Consider the following 22,572-nt stretch of genomic DNA (forward strand, 5'->3'; position numbering starts at 1 on the left):
CCGCCGGGCACACCGCCATTGAGGCAACAGGTCACAATGCCGCATGGCCGCCTCTTGGCACTTGGGGTAATGCAGGCACGACGTGTAAAACCCACCGAGATGCAACCAAGGGGTGGAGATGGCAGCAAAGGATTCCAAGTGGACGAGTTCTTTGAGGTGTTGTGTGCTCGTATCATGTCGCCTACCCTGTACCCGTAATGTGTAATTCGAGGTTGAGCATCAACACGCCAACCATTGATACTTGTGCTCGAGATATAACGTCCAATTCTTAGATTGCTCATTGAAAATCGTGTTTACTACAAATAATCTGGGTGGATGCTGTATCGATTGAGGCCATAAAGTGCCCCTATTGTCATTGTGTGCCTGCAGCGTGGACAAACAGCGAGGGCACCACAGCAAAGCGCAAGCAGCTGCAAGTAACACACAAGCCGAGACAATTAAAGTTGAAGGGGCCCGTTGCGACGTGGCACAGGAATTCTGGCAGCTGGGCTGAACCAATGGAAGCTGCTCATCCAATACATGTATGTATGCGGATGTGGATAGGTCTGGAGCTGTTTGCGCAGTGCATGGACTTTCATTTTATTCTTCTCCATTTTACTATTCTCTTTTCCCTACGACTCGAGTCACGGGGAAAAGGATGATTGAGCATCTCAATGGAGTACCATGAGAAACGGAGAATCCACTGAGGGAAAACAAGACAGGCGAGACATGATCAGCATACAACCCGAGTTGCTGCACCAGTAAAATCAAAGGGCTGTGGTCTCGGCTCCATCCGTGCCCAATGGGAGAGAATGAAGATGAAATTGATGCTTGCTGGGCTGACGCCTATCTATACACGTATCCAGCTGCTCCCTCGCAGCAAGGCACATGAACAGTCAGAGAGAGCCGGCTGCCTCTTTTTTTATTTTCCTTCTTACTTCGGCTGGCTTGCAGGAGGCGCAAATCGATCGGCCGACTGGAGATACGCGCGATCGAAGGTGGATGTCTCACAAGAAAAAAAAAACATCTGTAAGAGAGACAACTTTGCCCCTTTTCTTTATCTTTGTTTATTTTTATTCTCAGTCTCTTTCACATCTTGTCTCACATTAATATACATTTGATTTTCCCTTTTCATTTCCATCTGTATTTTTTTTCGTCGTCTTCAATCTGAAGGAGTTTTGTAGTGGTGCTTGTTTTGGGCACTCCAGCCAATCGGGCTGCTGCCCCTTGCGAGCTGCCCCTGGATCTCCTGCCGCGTGCGTTGGAAAACTTGGACAGCGGCCACTGGGCTGCAGGGGAGGCCCCTGTTGTGTCGCGATGTACCTCTACTTTGGTGCCTGTGCCTGTATTCCGACCGGGCGGCGCTCGGAATGCTGGTGGACACGCTAAAACAGAAGACAACGGTGTCGACGCCGAGACTTGCAGGAGAAGTACTTGTACATGAGTGTAGGTCTGCAGTAGCGAGAAGCAGAAAAAGAACCTTGAAGAGCTGAACTCGATTTACACCAAAACTCTTCGCCTCGCTTAGAGAAGAAAAAAGAAAAGAAAAAGAGGGAGTTGAGGCCAAAGGAATCAATGCAAGGCACAAAGTCTCGGCTGCTGGGAAATTGGTGCCATGCAGGCCGTTGTCGTACGAGCAAGATGCAACGCCTTATGAGGTGGCACATGAGGAACCCGGTTCATGCATCCGGTGAAGCTGCGCGTCCAAGACACTCTACAGAGCCTCAGCTTGATAGGACGAGAGAGACATCACAACGCAGGTCCAGAGGCTTACACGCTGCATTGGCGGGTTTCAGAAGGATCAGCGCTATCTCCTCGGGTGCCGTGCGAGCTACACAGCTGATTTGATGGGGGTTCAATTGGTGCGTGTAATACTAAGGTCCTTTGTTAGTACGGAGTCGCAGTCTAGGTAGCAGCATTTTGATGGATTGGATGGAGAATTCAATGGCTGTGCATCCACGTTGATGGGCGGGACAAAAGACACGGGTCCTTGCATGGGGTGCAATCCCGAGAGTGTGCAAAGGCGGCAAACATGGCCGAGCGAGGGATCAGCGCTGAACCGGATCTCGATGCCATCAGTATGACATGGTGCCAAGCAGGGAGCTCCAGCCAGTAGCGCCGGAAGTCGAGGAGATTTGAGATGTATGGATCTTGGGAGGGAAAACCGCGCAAAGTTTGGTATTGATGAGAATACGATTCATGAATTTTGTACGGTAAGTGAGAGCAATAAGAGGCATAGGTACCAGTACCAATGGACATAACAAGCACCAACTTAGCAAATGATGGAGGGCAGCAAACGGCTCTTGTATGGAAAGTTAAAAAACAAGACTAACGGGCACAGATTAAGATGCAGCTGCTTTGTCCTTGTCCAACGCAGCTAGACCAGGATCAGGACCAAGGAGGCAAACGGCCTGGGCTTGGCCTTTGTTCCGGTCGCAGCGCTGTCAGCGGTGCTGTGGTTTGATGTGGTGTGACGGGGGTTCCTTTAATCAGATTTGATAGTGTTGTAGTCTAGATAGAGGGAGAGTAGAGGAAAAAGAAAGCAAAGCTGAGCTGAGCTGAGCTGCCTCAGAAGTGGTCGAAGGAGGGGGTGGAAGCGACGGGCCTTATCTTGGTCGAGTCGAGTCTATTTCCTCTCCTGCATCAACATCACATAGCATCTGCATCTGCATCTGCATACTCCGTACATACAGCCCTGTCTCTCGGTTCTGCCCTTTCCTCCCTGCTTGCTGCTTCAGGCCGTTATCTGCTTGCTTCAGTAGTGCTGTTCTGCTTTGCTGTTTGTGTGGCTCGGCTGCGATATCAATTGGCTTTCTGGCTGCCACACACTTTTTCCCACTGGCGGCTTCTCGCATCCGGCACTTGATAACACCAGAACTCACACTCACTCACTCACACTCACACACACACCACAACACACACTCTAACCATTTGTCTATCTGTGTTGTGAATAGAGAAGCACACAGAGAGAGCATCAACTAACACCCCCATACCAAGTAGCGGGCTACACCAAAGGACGCAATCATCACGGCCGTCATCTTTATCTTTAGCATCCATCAGCATCATCCATCAGCCCTCGTCAGCATCAAATCCTCCCCGTTAGCGCGCTCCAGTCGTCTCGTCTTTATCCGCCACTAAGTCCCAAGCTGCTCCATACTCGTACTCCAAAAAAAGAGGCACTTTGACGAGTCGAGTCGAGAACTCCTAGTTTCGTACAGGTACTTTGCGTGCCTTAGCATCAATCAATTCTGAACCTTTGGATTGGAACGGGCCACGCCGCTCCGGCCACTATTGCGCCTTGCCGCCGAATCTAAACCACAAGTTTTTTTTTTCTGGTTCAGTTTTCTGGTTTTATTCTTTTTACCTTTTTCATTTTATTTACTTTATCCTTTGTTTAGCCAACGCCCAAACCGACGCTCTCGTGGGGCTATTGCTGGTTGATAGAAGGCTACTCTGATCTTTTTAGCCTTGTTCATCGATCGTCCTCCATCATCGGCCAATTTTTTTGTTGTTGCATCTTTGCTTTGGTCGCACTTCCACTTACAGACAGCCATACCTGTATCCGAACTCGGTCTATTTGTTTTTACCAGAGTCTCTTTTGTAGGAAGATAAAAGAGAAGAGAAAAGAGGCAAAAAACACATCAATTGGATAGTCCAAGCTATACAAATACGCCGTCACGAGCCTGGATCCAGACCCTTGGCGGGCTTCTCATGTCTCGGCCATCACGCGCGCACCCAATCCAGCGAGATACGCTCCAGCTCACCCACCTGACCATCCCGGATAGAGACGCAACGGGGGGGCACATACTTGGACTGGGAGTAGCGTAGAGGGCATTCTTGGTCGATAATACTAATACGAGGTCGCATTCCCTCGGCCGCTCGCCATGCCAGTCGCTGAAGCAGACGCCGAAGCTGCTGCGTCAGTGGAGGGTTCTGCAGCTGTTGCTGTTGCTACTGCTGTTGCTTCTACAAGCTCGCCTGGGAATGACGATACCCTCAGACTCGCCTCGCCACTCTCGACTCCAACAACCGCCACGAGCCCCGTATCGCCGACCTTTCTGTCTGTCGCCGGCCGAGTCAGCACGCCCTTGAGCCTGTTTATCGACTCTGCGCCCAGCAGCGGCAAGAAGAAATCGACCACCAGCCCCGGGTCCGAGTCTGCTGCGGCGGTGCGTCAGCGTTATCTCGCCATGTCGCCCACGGCGGCTGCCATTGCGCCGGGCGCTGCGAGCGCCGACGCCACAGAGTCCAAGCTCACAGAGGCCAGTAAAACAGAGGCAGATGCAGATGCAGAGAGCCTGCGACAGGCGCTGCGCGAACAAGAGCGAGAACAGGAGCAGGAAGAGCAGGACGAGGCGGGCTGGAGAGAAAAGAACCTGAGCACGAGCGCAGGCGCAGGCACAGGACCACCGCTACCGTGGTCCCCCAGCAGCACGACGAGCAATTCTAATGCTAATATCACTGCCGCCGCCTCTCTCTCACTGTCTCCCACCGCTGGCGACATTAAGCATGACCTCTCCAGAGGCGTCATTTCCGCTCCCCTGCCCCAGAGCCCCAACCGACACGAGCGCCCCTCGATTTCTGCCCGGGATTCGGACATCGCGACCCTAATTACGGGTGCTTATACCACTACCACTAGCATTGCCACCGTTGCCAGTAATACGTTGACTGCAGGCTCTCGAGCGGCCACCGTTCGTATCCCTGCACCTGCACCCGAAGAAGCGCCATTGCATACGGGCAGCGTGCAGCCGGGCACCAAGCTGGCCCATCCAAAGCCCATCCTGCACATTGCTACCGACGTCTCAATCTCATCGCCATCGAAACACAGTCACCACTCCGACCTGCTCACCCGCTCCGCGTCAGCCGTCAGCAACGTCGCCCATCTCGAAGCCACGGCCGAGCGCCTGTCTATGACCAGCAGCATCGACGATGCCATCCGAGAACTGCACTGCGAACTGAAGCGAAGCGACAGCAGACGATCCTCCATCCTCGCCGCCAGGGCCGCATCGGCCGACGAACACTCGACACGCCTGCGACGATATCCCTCCAACTCATCCTCCTCCGCCGCTGCCGCCGCCCGACAAAAGGGTTACTCTCCCGCGTACGTAATGTCACCCACGAATTCCCTCTCGGGCCGCATGCGATCGGGCTCCAACGCCTCGACCGGCCGCCCGGAGCACGAAGTCATCAACTCCATTCTGTCCCGCCACGGCCCGGGCAAGAGCTCCGTCAGGAGTGTGCGGTCGGCCAAGCCCTCGCTGGCTGAGATATCCGAGTCCGAGCCCATCTCCCTGACCCAGCACGTGCTGGACCAAGTCGACGCCGTGCCCCCTTTTGAGCACGCCGCCGCCGCCAGCTCCAGGAGCATCATCGAGCAAGACGCTGTGGGCGTCCCACAGACTGACGAGTTCCACAACATGCTCGAGGGCGGCTTTAGAAGCCACAGGGCCTCCAATCTGGTCCTCGTAAACCCGGACCTGCCCTCTGACCACGACGAGCACGATGGCTACGAGGCCGAGCGGCCCATGACGGCCAACTCCACAAATACCTTCCAGGTGGCCCAGGACGCGTTTGTCGACTTTGACGGCGCCCACTGCGAGACGGACAACGAGGATGATCGTTTCGCTACGGCCGACATGGGGTCGCGCTCGCAGAAGCGAGACAGGCTGTCCGACGTGCACCAGCTGCCAGCCCAGCTGCAGGCTCCTGCTCCCCAGATGCCCCAATCTCAGACCCAACCTCCTGTCGTCGACGATGAACTATTCCTGCCCACCCCCCAACAGTCTTCGGCCGAGTTCGTGAGCGAGTTCGTGAGGCCGCAGTCTTACTTTGACCAACAGACCGGCCAGCACATGCTGTACTATCCGGCTCGAGTGCCTGCTATGCTCAACCTGCCCCCTAAGCTGTCCAACAAGCCCAAGGCCACCGACCGGAACCAGCGACGCTCGCAGATCCTGAGCGCCATGATGCAGCCCAAGGAGAACAAGAGAAAGTCGGTCGTCCCCGACCTGGACCAGATTGCCCTGCCCGACCCTCTGTCTGGCCACCGCAACTCGTTTGCCGCTCTGACCCTGGCGGACAACTTGGAGGACGCTGATGATGCCACCACGCCCAAGCCGTTCCTCGAGGAGCCCGCACCTCAATCCCGGAATGGATCCGCACCCTCCCTCGAAGATCTTCGCCGGCCCCAGCGGCTGTCCAAGATGGACACTGACAAACATCAATCAAATATCCCCAACCTCGAAAACATTCCCCCTCACCTCCGAGCCAGCGTCTTCTTCGACCAGCCATCTCTTGAGCTTCCTGAAATCGAGGTCAAGGATGGGTCAGCCATGGCTACGCTCGACAGCATTCTCGATGCTTCGGCCACTGCTCCCGTTAGTGCCTTTACCGATCACCTGTACGCTGGCAAACTGGGCTCGGAGACCTACGGCAAGGAGAAGAAGAAGAAGGCGTCCAAGCACAAGCAGCAGCCCTCCACCAACACCCTGGGGGCCGCGCTCGCTGAAGCACCCAAGGAGCAGTCGACGATCAGGCTGCTCACCAAACGAAGCCAGAGCAGCTTGTTTGGAAGGATTAACAAGGACCATGATCCCAATGACAATGCTCATGATGGGGCTGATGAAGAAGAGGAGCATGAAGAAGAGGAAGAAGAAGAGGTTGACGAAGGCATCCTTGATGGAATGCCCACGACGCTCCTCGGCGAGATCCATCTTCGAAAGCAGCAACAGAAGCAACGAATCCTTAACCAGGGCAATGTTGCACCCCAGGGCATGCGTGCCACCCTCTTGGAGATGGACGCCGTCGCCGAGATGCAGCGCAAGCAACGCCTCAAGCAGCGTGTCAACCTCGCCTGGGAAGAACAGAATGTCGCCCAAGAGCAAACCATTTCCGACGACGAAGACACACCCCTGGCTGTCATTGCCGCCATGCACCAGGGTGCCAAGAATATGGCCGACGTCGACCGCCCTATAGGACTTATGGAGATGCGCCAGCTGGAAGAAAACGAACCCCTGAGTTCACGCGCCGCTCGTCTGCAGGGACGAGCCTCCACGGTCTTTAACGCGAAACGCCAGAGCAACCTCAGCCTTCCAGTCACGCGCATTGCTGAAGTGCAGCCGCCAGCTTCGCCGCGCATCATCGAGCCGGACGCGAGCGTAGTGGATGAGGATGCACGCACTACCATTGCTCCAGAACCCGAACCCTTGGCGGCTGAGATTGAGGAAGAGACGCTTGGTGCCAGGAAGCGCCGCCTGGCAGAGTCACAACTGCCCAAGGCCCGTCCCGTCAGCAGCACCTTTTCTGCTGAGCTCCTGGGCCAGTTTGCTGATCCTGAGGAGTCCAAGCCCAAGCCTAATACGGGCGTAGAGGATGAGACCCTGGGCCAGCGCCGTCGTCGTCTGCAAGCTGAGCGGGAGGCTCGTGAACGAGAAATGAGCTATGGTAACCTGACTGGAGAAAGACCAGGCGAGAGGCCAGTCAGCTACGGCAACCCGATGGTCGAGCCGCCCAGGAGAGGCGTGATGCGCCGGGTCAGCATGGCCGACATGCTCTCGGTGCACCAGAACGTCCAGGACCCTCGCATTGCGGAACAAAGACGCCAGCAGGAGGAGCAGATGAGGCTTGCTCAGCAGGACGCCATGTTGGCGGCAGTCAGAAGCCAGATGCCCACCGCTCTCATACAGAACGGCAACGCTCGTCCCGGAGGTTTCAAGGGAGGTCTGTACAATGACGGAACGGGCGGGCTCGGCGTGGAGGCGGCCAGGTCGAGCACAGCTCTCAATCAATTCCAGACCCGCAGCTTTACCAACACTGGTTCTAGGAATCGGGCTACCATGATGGCGCCGCCTAATGGCTACGGCATGGCGCAGGGAGGCTTGCAGCATTCGTACAGCACACTCGGCTTTGGCCCGGCTGCCATGAATGGTAGACACCCCATGGCAGGCATGAACCCTATGAACGGCATGAAACAGATGAGCGTGTACGGTGCTGGTAATCTCTATGGTGCCAATGGTCTCATTCAGCCAAACATTGGTATTCCCATGTCTAATCCTAACGGTCAGATGGACCGAGTTGAGAGATGGCGACAGGGCGTTTTCCCATAGATGAGGAGCTCGGCATTGCATAGACGCTGAGAAGACACGTCGCTGAAGACATATACACATCCGTACACACACACTTATATATCCCACTACCTACAATCCTCATCACTTCCCTTTGTCATTTCGGACACGTGCCGTCAGAAGCAGGGGGGCTTATACACACACACGACCCCTTATCATATTATTGGGCGAGCGAAAGATTATTGCTATAAAGTCGCATACGAGTCCTATAGCTTTGGTCCGATCTTATCCGAATTTTTTTGTGTCTTTTTGTTTTTTTGCTTTGTTCATGTGAAGGGGAGAGGGGAAAGGAGGGGCTTGTATTGTATGGCCTAGCATTGCAACGGCGCATTTTTGGGAAAATAAGGGGGAAATTTGTTTGAGGAAGAAGAAGTTTGTCTTCTATATATATTTTACTGGGCTACTTAATTTTTTGAGATTAATTAAGGGGAGGGAGGGGTTGATAGAGATGTAGCGTATGTACGAAATTTGAATGTTTTTTCATCTGAGTGGTTTGTTGATGTGGATGTTAGGATTGTGTATGTAAGTGATGGTTGCTGTCTGACTGGGGATTTCAAGGACGAAGAACGTCTTGTACTTGTGATAGTAAATTGGTAACTTGATTCATACCAGCACCGCGGAATGAACAGAGGGAGATCTTTACCAACTGGGCTTCAGAAAAGATTCTGATGTACAGAGAAAAAGTATTGTGAATGCGAGCTAGTGGTTATATCAATGCATGTCGAGGTGGGAGAGAACCGTGGAGCTTTATTTGAACTGATGGGGGAGACTTTTGGGAGATTTTTGATGCTGTTGACTGATGAATTAGTGAACTAGGATATTGAGTATATTTCCAATGTCTGCGACTAAAGTTATCATATCACATGCCTATCTTCTTCCCCTTCCCGTACTATCTGTCTTTTCTCCAAAGCTCCACCCCATCGGCCATGATACTGGTGGGGGAAAAATCCGGCCATTTTGGCTTTTCAAAGGAGAACCGGGTGTTTGCCCCGTCATCCTCCAAGTATCTTTCTGCAGCCTTTCTAATGTCTTCTGTAATAATAACCTGACCTATCGGATTGTCAAGAAATAGTTTTAATACTTCCTTACCTTGTGTGCCATTTCCTTCAGCAATTTTCAGAATTTCTTCCGTAATGACTACCTGACCTTCTTGTTGATTAAGGAGTAGCTGTACTACTACTTCCTTAGCCTGTCTGCGGTTTCCTGCCGCAGCCTTCATAATTCCTTCCGTAATGACAATCTCGTCTCTCCGTTTGTCAAAGAGTAATTGTGTGATCTTTCTAGCCTGGAAGAGGTTTCCTACCGCAATTTTTGTAATATCTTCTGTAATAGTAATCTCATGGCCCCTTCTATCGAGAAGTAATGCTATCACATCGGGACTTGAATTTTTTGCTGCATTTTTAACGACTTCTACTGTAATGATGATCTGTTCTCCTCTTCGGTCAAGTAGTAGCGCCATTAAATCCTTGTTTGGATTGTTTGCGGCAATTTCGACGACCGTCTCCGTGATATTTATGTTATCTCCTCGTCGGTCAAGCAGTAATGCCATTAAATCCGTGTTTCGATTTTTGGCAGCAATCTTAACAACCTCTTCTGTGACGTTGATCTGATCGCCTTTCTTGTCGAGAAGTATTTGCATCACTCTCTTGTCATAATGGGAGGCTGCAATCTTGACAAAGCCTTCTGTGATGGTAATCCGGTCTCCTTGTCGATCAAGGAGTAGCGCTATTATTTCGTCATCAAAACACGTTGTCATTATTTCGAATATTCGGTCCGTTGCGACCATGTTGTCTCCCCGCCGGTTTAGGAGAACCATCATGGTGTCTCTGAGATGCTTTTTTGCAATCAACTCAATGACTTCACCCATAATCGGGGCGTCTTGACCTGGCTGTTCCAGCAAAAATTCTACCATTTCCTTCCCGCCATGTTTCTTTTTAATCGCAGCGGATAGTATCTCACTTGTGATTTTGACATCTTCTCTGGTAGTTAGCACGAGATTCATAGTTTCAGTACCGAATCCAGCCACTATTGCTACCATTGCCTCCTCTGAGATATCTGTGTGGACCTTGCGTAAAATTAACTCCATGGCATCTTTACCGGTCTCTCGATTCTTTGCTGCCAAGTTCACCAGCTTTGCAGTAATCTCAAAGTTGCATAGAGACTCTAGTAGCAAGCCTATCACAAATCTGCTATATTTTTTGTTGGTTGCCGCCGCCTCTATAATTGCTGGGGTGATGTTGGCACCCGTATGTAGCAGTAGGCGAACCATCTCATGATCAAAACATTGAACAGCCGCACAGAAAGCTTCGGTAGTAATGCGAACGTCAGCTTTTCTTGTGAAATCCTTCAAAAATTCGTAGCCTGCAATGCCGCTCCTTGCTGCTTTCTGAATAACGCCCTCAGTGATCATATGGCCTTTCCACTGGAAATCTGTTAGCCATGGAATGTTGGCTATTGTTGCAATGTCATATGTATCTTCTGCTTTATCGAGTGCCGTAATTCCGGCTGCTTCCCCCCAGGCTAAGAGGCCTAGAGAGCCTATCTCTGTTAACTGGCTGATGATCCCGGCGAAATTGTTGATATCGTCATCTGAGCTAATGTGGCGATGCCAGTTGCGCGCGGCGTAATGGAAAAGGGGGTGTTGACAATATCTTTTCTCTAGCAACTTAGCATCCTCGCAGGGTCCTGTTTCCGCAAAATCCGCAAAACACAAATATTTCATACAGATCTCTGCTAGATACAGATTTGGATGCAGACCTCTGCAAAACTCGGCCTCGGCTAGCCGCTCGCTTTTGAGGAGGAAGTCTTTAGCTGACTGATGTATGAGATAAACTTTGTCGTCAACGATTTCCAGAAAAACTCCAACGGCACTGGTAACAGATTTCTTTGTAAGATATATCCGATGTTTTTCAATGGATTCCTGATTTTTTGACTTCTCCTGAATTGCCAGAGCTACTTCGAGCTCATCCAAAGTCATAGCGCGTCGACTAAAGACGGCCCAAATCAAGAGCTTTTGCGCTGCTATATCGCGGCTTTGTATAATCTGAACGAGAAGGCTTTCGTAAAGATCTGTCAAACGAGAAGGGCTTTCGGTAATAATTTGTTCCATGTCTGCCTGCGACAGCAATGTTGATGTTGTTTTCAACTTCTTTAGGACGATTGATATCCACAAGAAAGTCTGCTCCACACGGCTGCTCAACAAATCGATTATCTCGTCCTCGTGCTGCTTCTCGAGATCGAGCTCTTGAATCCTGCTCTGGATAAATGTCTTGAGATCATCAGAGCTTGCTGTTAGATGAATAGATGGGAGTTTTCTTAGGGCCCGACTTAAGTCCGTTGTCGGGCGGCTTGTCAAGAAGGCTTTCAATACTGGATATTTTGCTTTGCTTTTTGCCAGCGGCCTTTGAATAATCTTATTGATAAACACCAGCAATCTTTGTCTAGCTTCATTATCCTGGCACTCATCTAGAGCGTCAATAACACAGTATATGGTACCGAATATCGGGGATCGAAGTAGTTCTTCGAGTACATCCCACGCCAATTCGTCGTTTATAGTAGAGGTTTCGATATTGAATTTATCAGAGATGACATCAAATGCGTCTTGTGTTGACAGCAACTGCTTAATGAATGATCTTATAGCGGAGCTCACAGTTCGGTAACTGTCGTCTTGGTCATAGAAGAAGAAATAAATAACTGTCGTGCGATGGTCGAAACTATGTTGCAAATCTTCCAAGTACGTCAGGAGAAATTTTGCAACAATTGTTTTCCCTTGACCTGGCGATCCGTTCACCCAAAGAATCGATGATTCATGAGTTGTTAACCAAGAGGAAAGCTGCTGAAGTTTCAAGAACCAGCCAAGCGTGCCAGATGTTGGATTATCAATTTTATAGTTTCTGAATGCTGCATAATCGGGAGCTTTAAGGGCCTCAATATACTGGGCTTCCATAAAAGAGAGTTCTTTATATATGGTTTAGCACGCGCTTTCCAACTTCTTCTAATGCCACTCACTTGTTCTTAATCTCGCAAATCGCTCTCGGATGACAGCCGGTGCCTTCTTAACCCATTTCGCTATCCTCGATTGAATGATAATATAATCAGAATTCGATGCGTCGCTGAACTTGACAATTTCGGAATGATCTGCTTCTATTGGAAGCTGGTCGTAAGATTTCTCATTCGGGCCGGCATAAATTGCCGAATTCTGAGGAACCATCATGACTTCGGGCCCTGTTCGTTCCCATGATTTGGTATCCGAGTTCCACTTCGAAAAAGGTGAGCAAGGCCCGTGGCTAAGACAGTGAATGTTCAGATGAAAACATACCTCAACTGTGGGGGTTGTTTTAGTTTCGTATACGCATATAATCTCCGAATCGAGTGTAAAACGTTTGTTAAAACTTTCATGAAGGTGGTTTAGAAATGGAGAATTAACACCGAGATCTCTCACCAAGTCCTCATTAGGCTGCCCTTTGACCATAGACTTCAAACTTAAGTTGTCAAGACCTCTGTTCGGAACAGCAAACAGTAGGATGGCGTAACAAGATCTAAAAACAGCCAGGTCGTCTTCACTGCCTTCAGATGCTTGGACCAGGGCCTACATTAATTGTTAACTTCAATATTGACTCAACGTGAGCTCCTCTAGGCCTTCCAACATACATGTTTCACGACAAGACCGCCAAGGCTATGTCCAATAAGAATAAGTGGTCGATGCTTCTATGATAAGTGAGCTTCAATTTGAGAAACATCGATAGTTCGTTTGAGAATCTTACTGTATTTTCATCTCGGGCTGTCTTAATTGACTCAAGTAGCTTCCTAGAGAGTTCAAGGATAGAACTCTTAGATCGACTACCAGGTAATTTGGTATTATATCCATATGTTAATACCCTGGCGTTTGGAATTGATGCGGGGAGGAAATCTCGCAGCCACATATCGGGCTTCTTTTTAGATTTCCAAGATCCAAACGCATGGCCAGCAAGTCCGGTCACTGCGATGATGCTAGTAGAGCATTAGTGCTCAGAATCGTGTATATTGCATATCCTTGTATGAATAGACTTACTCCACAAGGGTATTTTGTAAAGGGTCAGCTAATGGCGTAAGACCAAAGAAATCCAAGTCAACAATCAATCTATTTTCACGATCGTCGATTGCCTTTTTGAGGATCTTCTCTAGCTCGCCCAAATCGGGGGCTTCTGCAAAAGTAACAGTGGCTACGGCAAAACGATTAGCAAGCATCGAGACTGCAGCGGGCGAATATGAGAATCGAAGCAAATTAGATTGACCATGACTAGTTCCGGTTGTCTTAGGTAGCTTGGTTAAAACATCTTCAAGTTTGTCTCTGGTCACTTCTAGCGGTATGTTGGAAATTCTGAAAGTTAATGATCTCCGAATGGCAGGGCTCTGGAGTAGGTAAATTAGTCATATTGACCAAGTCGGCTATAAAGCTACAACCTGTCATACATGTAGTCTTGTGGCCTGTAGTTGCAGACTTGGCCATTGTTTGTTCCTCGCTGAGAACCAGAGGAATAGGCACACAATAGCGGCAATGCCAGTTGTGATAGGGGCTGGCATCGATGGAATATAATCCGTCATGACTGCCCCTAATGCATATAGTCCTTCGTCGATTGTTCTTGATACACGTAGGCATTGCTTGGTCACAAAACGTAGCGGAAACAAAGTAAAATCTCAGCACACAACGTGCTTCGAGAAATCATTTTGAGCTGTACTACCGGGATATGGATCACTTTGGATGAGTACTTGCGGAATGCATTGATCAGAATAGATTGGGCTCTGATGAGTGCGGGGTTGGGCTGAATTAGTATGCATGTTATCTCTGTAAGCATACGACCAGTGAGATTTGATCGATAAGCTCTATTTCCATGTGAAGAAAGAGGCGGCTGAGACAGCTCGTATTAGATTTGTAAATAATCTAAGACCTGGATGCTGCAAACTGGGAATGATTCAGCTCAGTTATTCAGTATATCAGTTTATTCTTTCTCACCTGTATAGATACGTGAGAGAGGGACAGTTGCTAATATAGCAGTAAGATAAATGTTTAGTTGGTACTCTATTAGCTGGTGGTGAACTTGTCCGTTTAACCACCCGACCGTGTCGCTAACATATTTAAATTCTAGACTCAGAGATTTGGCCCTTGGAAATACCAACCTTTACTTACATGTGTATATAAGAAGAGAACCCGGGTTGTCATAAGGGTGGTAACGGATTTCTAGGTGGACTCTACCCACTGGAACATCTAGTCCAATAGGACAGTGTGATTAATGGTCAAAATTTTCTATGGATCTTTGTTGCTGTCTCATTTCTGTTTCTTAGCTATTTTTATGTTACGTAGCATTGAATTTTTAAAATTCTAGGGGTTTTTTAACCTACGGATAGCATTCTTGCCATAGGGGAGAGGTTCTGCATTCCCACAACTAAATCAAGTTAGGTAGCTTGAGTAGCTCTGCATATTACATCGATGCAGGTTCTGACGTACCCAATTGCATTAATGTTCTAGGCATCCAATGACAATTAGCCGCGGGGACGCGTTGCAAAACAAACATGCTCATTATGGTCAGCATGAACTAGACCTTCCTTTAGCATTTACATTCAAGTTCAGTCGACAGGTATCCGGCTGGCAATGAACATAGCTTCAGAGTTCTTGAGCGAAACGGAAGAGCTACAGAGCGTCATTCTAAGCCTAGGTCTCCAGCCGCCCTCAATGGAATTCATTGATGATAATTGGCGCAAATACCATCCACAATTCCATCCCGACGTGAATTACGGCCATGCCGCTCCTAGGACTCCAACGAGGCATTCAGAGAGCGTGCAGCTGTGGAATAATATTTTTCCCGCGGCTATGAAGCGACTCAAGGAACAGCCTTTACTCAGATTGAAGCCAGAACTCAGGATTCGGGATAAGACGTCTTGGGAGGATGTATACGTCCAGCTACAGAGAGCGCAGTGGGTAAATAAGAGCAACGGGGAAGATCGTATCATGCGACCCCCAAAAGGTGATCAATGGCTCTTTGATCACCGTGCACCTGGTCCAATAGCAGCAATCATAAACCTTCTAGATGTTCGCAAAGACTTCCTATTGAGCGGAAATGCAGGAAGCGACTTTTCTAACTGAGATACAGGTATTTCCAAAACCCTCCAGTATTCGAACCAGGATTGAAGAAACTCTTCAACCAAAAGAGCTTGCAAGAGATTTTACTCATATTGAGCTGATTATGGAAACATTTCCAGAAGACAAATATGTCTATGACGCATATTTACAGCTGGCTGTATCTATACTTCTGGCGATAGAATATACAATTGAGATGTTGACGAGCAATCGAGGCAAGTACTTTAATTCATATTAAACCTAAGGATCGTGGCTGATAGATCATTCTAGTAGTAAAGAGTGCGATTTTTGGAAGAAGCGAGCGATATAAAAGCATTGTTAAAAATATGGACCAAATTAAGAAGGCTAGCGATACATTAATTAAAACCTTTGAGACGCCTGGCCTTATTAGAAGTCAGCAAGCAATGATGAACTTGGTCGAAGGCATGTACCAAAACTGCGAAACTTTTCGAGAGTTCTATCAACGCATATATCTTGCTAACGCTTAATATTCGTCAGATCCAATGAAGATGGCAACTATCCAGGCTCGTACCATGAATGAAGCAGATCTTAGAAGCACGGTTAGCGAACAAATCACTTCACTCTTAAGAACGATGCAAAACGATATAAATAAGCAACAGTACTTGCTTAACAACTATCCGCCGTATCCCGCACCAAATATGCAACAGCACTTACCCAATTACTATCCGCCGTATCCCCTGCAGCCACCACTTGGATGGCACTCTTTATCACATACGAGAGAGTATCTACTCAAGCGCGCGCCACGCCCTTCACGACTTTCCCGACCGTTTCTTGGATACTACCCTCCAAATACTTACCAGACTCAGCCAGCAATGCCGCTCAATTCCAGCTGGCTTCAGGATGTACTTTACATTCCGTACTCTGATGAAGAAGATATGAAGCGAGTTGTAAGTGGCAACCATGCCATTCCACCAGCGCATATCGACCACGCAGATCAGGTTGAGAGCACCCAACCATTTCAGAACTGGGTGATTCAACCACAATCGAAAGCGCTGCTTGTAGAGGGCAACTTCGGGTCTGATGACTGCCATTACATATCAGCGCTCTCGCACCTATGTTTCCGTTGGACTGGGGGGTTCCGAATATTAGGATACACATCTTTAGTATTTTTTTGCGGCTTCCATGGAAAAAAAGAACAAGGTGGTGAAGATGAAAATGACCAAGACGTTGGGGGAGTGACAATGATGAGGAGCTTCATCTTGCAGTTGTTGAAGCAACATCCCGACCTTGATCTAACAGGCCTAGAAAAAGGCACCCGGTTAGATTCCCTGGAAGAAGGAGATCTTGACCAACTGTGCAGTCTCTTCGTGTGGTTAATTAAACGGTTCTTGGATGATATAATCCTGGTGTGCATAATCGACGGAGTGGTGCATTACGAAATAGACGACTTTAAAGATGAGCTACTAAAGGTGATGGAGTGTCTTCTCAGCTTATCCAAAGACGATGGGATACGCTTCCCAGTCAAAATCCTCGTTACAAGCCCGACTCCAACCAAGATAATACGAGAGCTATTTACCGAGGAGGTGGATGGGGATGGCGATTCTCAATTCATATCATTGGATTCATTCCCCGAGGCCAATCACATACCCGAGAATGAGCCCCAGCTCTATCCTGGCACATATCCTGGCACAGCTCAGGATGTTTACAAGGCATATCCTCCTTATCCGAACCCGTACAGGTACAGCGGAATGTAAGATTCCCCTTGGTGACTTGAGCTGTATGGTGGAACGGGCCAGTCGCAGATTCATCTCACTCGTGACGCCTACAAGCTGGAATCCAATGACAAGAAAAACGAACAGTCTATGAGGTTTATGAGTAGCATCCAATAGAGAATTACCATTTTTAGAATAAGATAAAATTGGTTACATTTTCTCTAATAGACAAGTCCTTTGCTTCAACAAGTATAGATGCAGTTCAATAGTCAAACCAGCTCTAAGATAGAAAACAAGTGGACTGAAGCAAGGATGATTAAGTTGCCCGCACTCGTGATTTGTGCTATTAATGCCGATTTGAACCAAGCCGATGTGCATTATATGGTTATAAAAGGCATTTTTCTGCAACAGAGATAACTGCTGAGTGAACAATCATGTTGCTCGGGCAGGCTCTCTTTAGCGCAGACATTTGTAGTAACATATGGCATAAAGCAACATTGAAAATAAGCTACAACGGATGAGATATCTATAGGAAAATACCAGCCAGCATCCCGAATCTCAAATTTGAAGCCACACAAGCAGTAAGTTATAGCATCCTGTTCCGATACTTGAACCTCACGCAGTCACTAGGATGTTGGATGGCAGAGTTGACTTGCTGATTAGTATTGTCCTTAATAAAGAACAATTGAAGTTTTACTTAGACGCAGTTACCATCACGCGATTTTTCAAGGTGCTGACGGCCCCGTTTGCCGAATCAGCTGCAAAAGTCCTCTGTAGCGCGTGAAGCTATTCGGTTTAGGGGCCTTGACAAGACGCCACGATGCGCTAGAATCAGCACCTACGGTCTGTAACTTGCATGGACTCAATATGAAGCTGGCAATTAAGGGCATCTTGAGTTGACATAATCACTGAAATGTTGCAGCTTGACACCTGAGACAAACTTCTTCAACTGTACATGTACAGGCACCTCTCTCTCATCATCATCCCACCGCTATCAAAAGACAAACATGCTTCCACCAACGAAATCCATCTCGTGTTTCGATACCCAAAACAGCCAAAGAATCGCAATGTGGAGCCCCGCCGAGTTCCTTGTACGACACAAAATTGGGTGAGGTCAGCCAGGGTTGCGATTGCGATATCAGTGCTAATCGACACTAAGCCCGTCCGGTGGGCGCTCGGAGGAAATAATCTCTGTACGAGTGAGATTGTATATGAATCGGCTCTGGCCGAGGCTCAGTTCAAGATGAGACACGCGGTTTTGCTCTTTTCCTGCAGGAGACGACAGACGACGTCAAAGAGAGGGGTCAAGTGAGACATTAAACAAGGCGGAGAGGAGGCTTCGATTGCGTCTTTTCTGTATCGTTTCACTGGAGAGACTGACGACGGCGGAACTTTTGTCTTCTCAGGGTTCAACAGAGGCCGAGGGCGGAGAAGAAAAAAAATCATCCAAATCTGACTGTGTGAGAGATAAGCACTGGACATCACATCATTCTTCGTCCTGACCTCTAAAATCACAAAAAACAAAACGGCAAATCGATCATCCTAGGGCATGACGAGCGGGCAAAGAGCACCACCAACCACAATGTCGCCGCTGATTGATCGATCTGGCGGAAATGGAGGAGCAGGAGGATACAACACCACAAGCAACACAGGCTACGACTATGGAAAAGACGCTTCAGTAACAAAAGTCACCGACGACCTCGACGTCGAGCGAGCGCCCTCGCACTTCATGGGCGAGATTGACCCCATCAAGGACCTCGGCGACCTCGACGGCGATCTCGTCACCGCCACCGAGGAGCGCGATCTCAAGCGCGGCCTCAAGGAACGGCATCTGTCCATGCTGGGCATTGCGGGCGCCATCGGCACGGGATTGTTTCTGGGTCTCGGCAGCGCCGTGCAGACGGGCGGACCGCTGGGAGCGCTGCTGGGATACGGAACCGTTGGCATGGTCGTCAGTGCTGTGCAGTTTGCGCTGGGAGAGGTGTCGGCCCTGCTGCCGGTGACGGGATCGTTTGTGAGGCATGCTGAAGTGCTGGTTGATCCGGCGCTGGGCTTTGCCGTGGGCTGGAACCTGGTGTACGGCAACCTGCTGTCGATTCCGAGCGAGCTTACGGCTATTTGTGTGTTGTTCGAGTACTGGCTTCCGGACTTGAACCCGAGCGTGTGGATCATTGTCTTCATCATCTTGACGGCTGCCGTGGGCCTTTCGGGCGTGCGGTGGTTCGGCGAGATCGAGGCGTTTTTCGCGACGCTCAAGATCCTCATGGTGATCTTCCTCATCATCTTCGGCCTCGTCATCGACCTGGGCGGCATCCCGGGCGTCAAGCCGACGTACTTTCGCTTCTGGAAGAACCCAGGCCCTTTTGTCGAGTACATTGCCACGGGCAACTGGGGCAAATTCCTGGGCTACTGGAGCGTCATGACGGGCGCCGTCTTTTCCTTTGCTGGTGTTGAATCGTTGGCCATGGCGGGAGCGGAGACGGCGAACCCGCGCAAGGCGATTCCCAGGGCCTGCCGCAATGTTTTCATCCGCATCCTGCTCTTCTACATGCTGGCCATTCTCATCGTCGGCATGATTGTCAGCTCCGACGACGAGCGGCTCAACGACTACTCTGGCACCGCCGCCCAGAGCCCCTTTGTCATTGCCGTTTCGGCCGCCGGATATCCCGCCGTGCCCTCGGTCATCAACGCCATCGTCATCACGTCGGCGTGGTCGTCCTCGAACCAGGCCCTTCTCTCGGGCACCCGTGTCCTGTACGGCCTGGCACTCAAGAGACAGGCGCCTAGAATCTTTTTGCGGACGACGTCGTGGGGTGTGCCGTACGTGGCCGTGAGCCTGTTCATCGTCTTTTCGTTCCTTGCCTTTATGACGCTGAGCAGCGGCGCGCTGACTGCCTTTTTCTGGCTGATGGATTTGGTCGGCGCGGGTGTGCTGGTGAGCTGGATCTGCATCGTGCTCAACCACGTGCGGTTGAGGATGGCGCTCAAGGTGCAAGGCATTCCGTATACGCGGCTGCCGTGGCACAACAGCTGGACCTGTGAGTTTCTGACTGCTATTTTTTTTATATACATATTCATCTGTGAATTACCGCTGACTAGAGTCTCATCATGTAGTGTACAGCTCGTCTGCGGCACTCTTCATGTGCAGCATCATCCTGCTAACCAACGGCTTCGTCGTCTTTACCAAGGGCAACTGGAGTCCCAGTGGCTTTGTCTCTGCCTACTTGTGAGTTATCCCCTATTAAAATCACTTCACTTGATATAATGCTAACATTTTTCGCGAAAAGGGACATTCCGCTTGTGCTGGCAGCCTACCTGATATATAAATTTGTCAAAAAGACAAAGGTAGTCGCACTAAAGGAGATTCCGCTAGAAGAGGCCTTGATGCAGGCCGAACTGAAGGATCCGTTGCTCAAGTCGCCATGATGATATTTTGTTTTATCTTGTTTAAAACGCGGAGTGATTTTGTAAATACGTAGAATAAAGGGGTGCTTCAACACGGCAGCGAGCGTCTGTGGTATAATGCTTTCAACGAATAACATTACTATATATATATTTATATTCATACGTGTTCTATCCATTCCGGGTCGTCATCCAGCCGCATGTCCACACCGTCATGATTCATAACTCGTGCTGTCTTTTTTTCTTTCTTTCTTTGTTCTTCTTCTTTGGTGTAGGCTTGGACTCATTCAGTGTCATCCTGCATCATGTCGTCTTCTCCCATGGTACTCAGCGTATTCTCCAAAACCTGCCGGCACCGCTCCCTATACTCCAACGCCAGGCGCTGGTTCGGCGACAACAGCTCGGCATCTTCCCCCACAACCTCCATGTCCGTCTCGTTGAGCCTCTCGAGCTCCTGCAGGATCTTGTGCTGGATGATGGCGACGGTCTGCTCGAGATAGTCCTGGCACTCGTCGTTGACGTGGCCGGAAAAGAAGCGCTCCTGGCGCTGGCGCACGGCCTCCTCCTCGGTGGGGAAGGTGTTTGAGTTGAGGGGGATGAGCTTGATGAGCGGGATGGACGAGTGCTGCAGCAGCGTCAGGAAGATGTCCCAGACCATGTCGTGCTGGACGTGCTTGAAGGCGCCGAGAAGGCCCGGCAGCGGCGGAGGGGGGAAGACGTTGAGGGTCTGTTTGGAGGCGGCGAGGAGGGAGGACGGATGCGAGATGGGCCGTAGGGAAATGAGATATTCCTCTGGCGAGGAGCTGCCGGGCTGAGTTGGCGCCGTGGAGGGAGAAGGGGCAGTGCGCTTGCGGACGTGGATGTAGTCGTTGTGCAGGGCGTCGGTGACGGGGAGCATGAAGCCGTATCCAAGCAGCAGTTCGGCGTTGGTCTTGGGGCTGTAGTTGTTGAAGATTTGCTGCCCGGGCTTGTGTTCCCTGCCAACTTTAAGCTGGACGGCAGCCCCTGAGCCCCTGATTCCAGCTCCGGCTCCGGTCTCGTCTCCGGCTGCGAGATCCCACCTCACGTGGACCGTCATGTCGTGGTTCCCAATGTCAAACAGCGGCAGCAGCACGGAAAAGTCGTTGATGCTGACGCCCTCGGGGAGAGACTGCTGCTGCTCCTCGGACAGCACCAGCGAAGGCCGAAAAGAGCGGCTCGAGAAGATGCAGTACGCCCACTGATACAGCTCGCGGGTGAGATGGTCGCAAAAATCGTCCTCGGCATCCTTTTGCGAAGCAATCAACAAATTCCTCGCATCGCGAAATTCACGACCGAGATCCTCCCGAATCTTTTCCAACCCAATCTCGACATTCGTGCCCTCGAGCAGCTCGGCCTCCTCCTCAGGCCAAAAGGGCGGCAGGGCCCAGTCATCGAAATCCTCGGGCTGGGGGAGCGCCTGGATGTAAGGATACCAGAAGGACTCTTGGCCCTTGAGGAGTTCCTTGATGAGAAACAGGCGGCCGACGACGTGGGGCCGTGTTTTTGAGAGAAAGTCGCTGGGGAAGGCGGGCGTGGGTTGGAGGGCATTGAGGTAGGACAGGGAGAGGCTTGTGGGGAGGCTGACGATGGGTTCGTAGGGGGGGATTGAGGAGGTTGAGGAGGGATTGACGCGAAAGGAGAGGCCGGTGTCGGGGTCGTCGTAGATTTGGGCGGATGGGTGGAGGAGGGCGTTGTGAGAGGAGGCCCAGTTGAGGAGGAGGGAGATGCGGTCGTCGATGGAGTCGGACATTGTTGTGAGATGAGCTTGAGATATAAGATGAGATGAGATAAAGTGAGATGAGATGAGTTATGACAAGGTGAGATGAGACAAGGTGAGTCCCAGGTGAGTAAGTGATGAGCCGAGGTAAGGCAAGGCTCCGATATCAAAGACGAGGCTATCTCGAGAATCCAACAACCAGACAAGACAGACACTCAGCCCCGTCAACAACCACTCTCTCACCACCGCAACAAATTCTAAAAGGGAATATTGAAACAAATAAAAAAACACAAAAGCACAGCGTATCGCCAATTGGGTGGCCGCAATCGCAAAAGCCACACGCACTGTTTAGATCAACGATAGTGTCATATGCAGCTCTCCGAAGCCTTGGAACTCGCGCAACTGAAATTTTCCCCCGCATTAGTCACAGCTTTTTTTTCCGTGGTGTGCTATGGTATTGTTAGTGCGGTACATAGCTTTTAGCGGGGATTTGCAATATTTTCGGTGGTCATGGCTTAACAGGAGCTAATTGAGCATATGGTT

At 50.1% G+C, this 22,572-nt stretch overlaps 5 protein-coding genes across 5 annotated transcripts; 3 read left to right on the forward strand and 2 right to left on the reverse strand.

Annotated features, from left to right (window-relative positions):
• The first annotated feature begins 3,348 nt into the window (after window positions 1–3,348).
• Window positions 3,349–8,173, forward strand: V8C40DRAFT_161264 (uncharacterized protein). The gene has a single exon (XM_083211465.1). The coding sequence runs from the start codon at window positions 3,864–3,866 to the stop codon at window positions 8,082–8,084; it is 4,221 nt and encodes a 1,406-aa protein (XP_083076303.1). The 5' UTR covers window positions 3,349–3,863; the 3' UTR covers window positions 8,085–8,173.
• An 818-nt stretch (window positions 8,174–8,991) lies between these two features.
• Window positions 8,992–13,685, reverse strand: V8C40DRAFT_263226 (uncharacterized protein; the record flags this gene model as incomplete). The annotated part of the gene is made up of 8 exons (XM_083219440.1): window positions 8,992–12,059; window positions 12,111–12,360; window positions 12,421–12,690; window positions 12,753–12,809; window positions 12,866–13,091; window positions 13,153–13,303; window positions 13,376–13,493; window positions 13,554–13,685. 8 exons carry the CDS (start codon window positions 13,683–13,685, stop codon window positions 8,992–8,994), a joined length of 4,272 nt encoding a protein of 1,423 aa, XP_083076304.1.
• An 800-nt stretch (window positions 13,686–14,485) lies between these two features.
• V8C40DRAFT_237531 (uncharacterized protein) lies at window positions 14,486–17,363 on the forward strand. Its single transcript, XM_083214262.1, has 5 exons — window positions 14,486–14,538; window positions 14,608–15,168; window positions 15,230–15,431; window positions 15,487–15,639; window positions 15,715–17,363. Exons 2-5 carry the CDS (start codon window positions 14,731–14,733, stop codon window positions 16,929–16,931), a joined length of 2,010 nt encoding a protein of 669 aa, XP_083076305.1. The 5' UTR covers window positions 14,486–14,538; window positions 14,608–14,730; the 3' UTR covers window positions 16,932–17,363.
• A 1,108-nt stretch (window positions 17,364–18,471) lies between these two features.
• V8C40DRAFT_263228 (amino acid permease/ SLC12A domain-containing protein) lies at window positions 18,472–20,315 on the forward strand (the record flags this gene model as incomplete). The annotated part of the gene is made up of 3 exons (XM_083219441.1): window positions 18,472–19,927; window positions 20,004–20,115; window positions 20,177–20,315. The coding sequence occupies 3 exons, from the start codon at window positions 18,472–18,474 to the stop codon at window positions 20,313–20,315; spliced, it is 1,707 nt and encodes a 568-aa protein (XP_083076306.1).
• Window positions 20,316–20,445: 130 nt separating this feature from the next.
• Window positions 20,446–22,457, reverse strand: V8C40DRAFT_161374 (uncharacterized protein). The gene has a single exon (XM_083211467.1). It carries the CDS (start codon window positions 22,060–22,062, stop codon window positions 20,575–20,577), a length of 1,488 nt encoding a protein of 495 aa, XP_083076307.1. The 5' UTR covers window positions 22,063–22,457; the 3' UTR covers window positions 20,446–20,574.
• Window positions 22,458–22,572: the final 115 nt, after the last annotated feature.

Source organism: Trichoderma camerunense (assembly GCF_050948025.1).
Source record: "Trichoderma camerunense strain CBS 138272 chromosome Unknown V8C40scaffold_4, whole genome shotgun sequence".
In the NCBI taxonomy this organism is placed as follows: domain Eukaryota; kingdom Fungi; phylum Ascomycota; class Sordariomycetes; order Hypocreales; family Hypocreaceae; genus Trichoderma; species Trichoderma camerunense.

Coding starts and splice junctions, on each gene's coding strand:
- V8C40DRAFT_161264 (XM_083211465.1), top strand. CDS start 3,864: ATGCCAGTCGCTGAAGCAGACGCCGAAGCTGCTGCGTCAGTGGAGGGT.
- V8C40DRAFT_237531 (XM_083214262.1), top strand. CDS start 14,731: ATGAACATAGCTTCAGAGTTCTTGAGCGAAACGGAAGAGCTACAGAGC. Junction 15,169..15,229: donor CAATCATAAACCTTCTAGAT/GTTCGCAAAGAC, acceptor ACTGAGATACAG/GTATTTCCAAAACCCTCCAG. Junction 15,640..15,714: donor AATGATGAACTTGGTCGAAG/GCATGTACCAAA, acceptor AATATTCGTCAG/ATCCAATGAAGATGGCAACT.
- V8C40DRAFT_161374 (XM_083211467.1), bottom strand. CDS start 22,062: ATGTCCGACTCCATCGACGACCGCATCTCCCTCCTCCTCAACTGGGCC.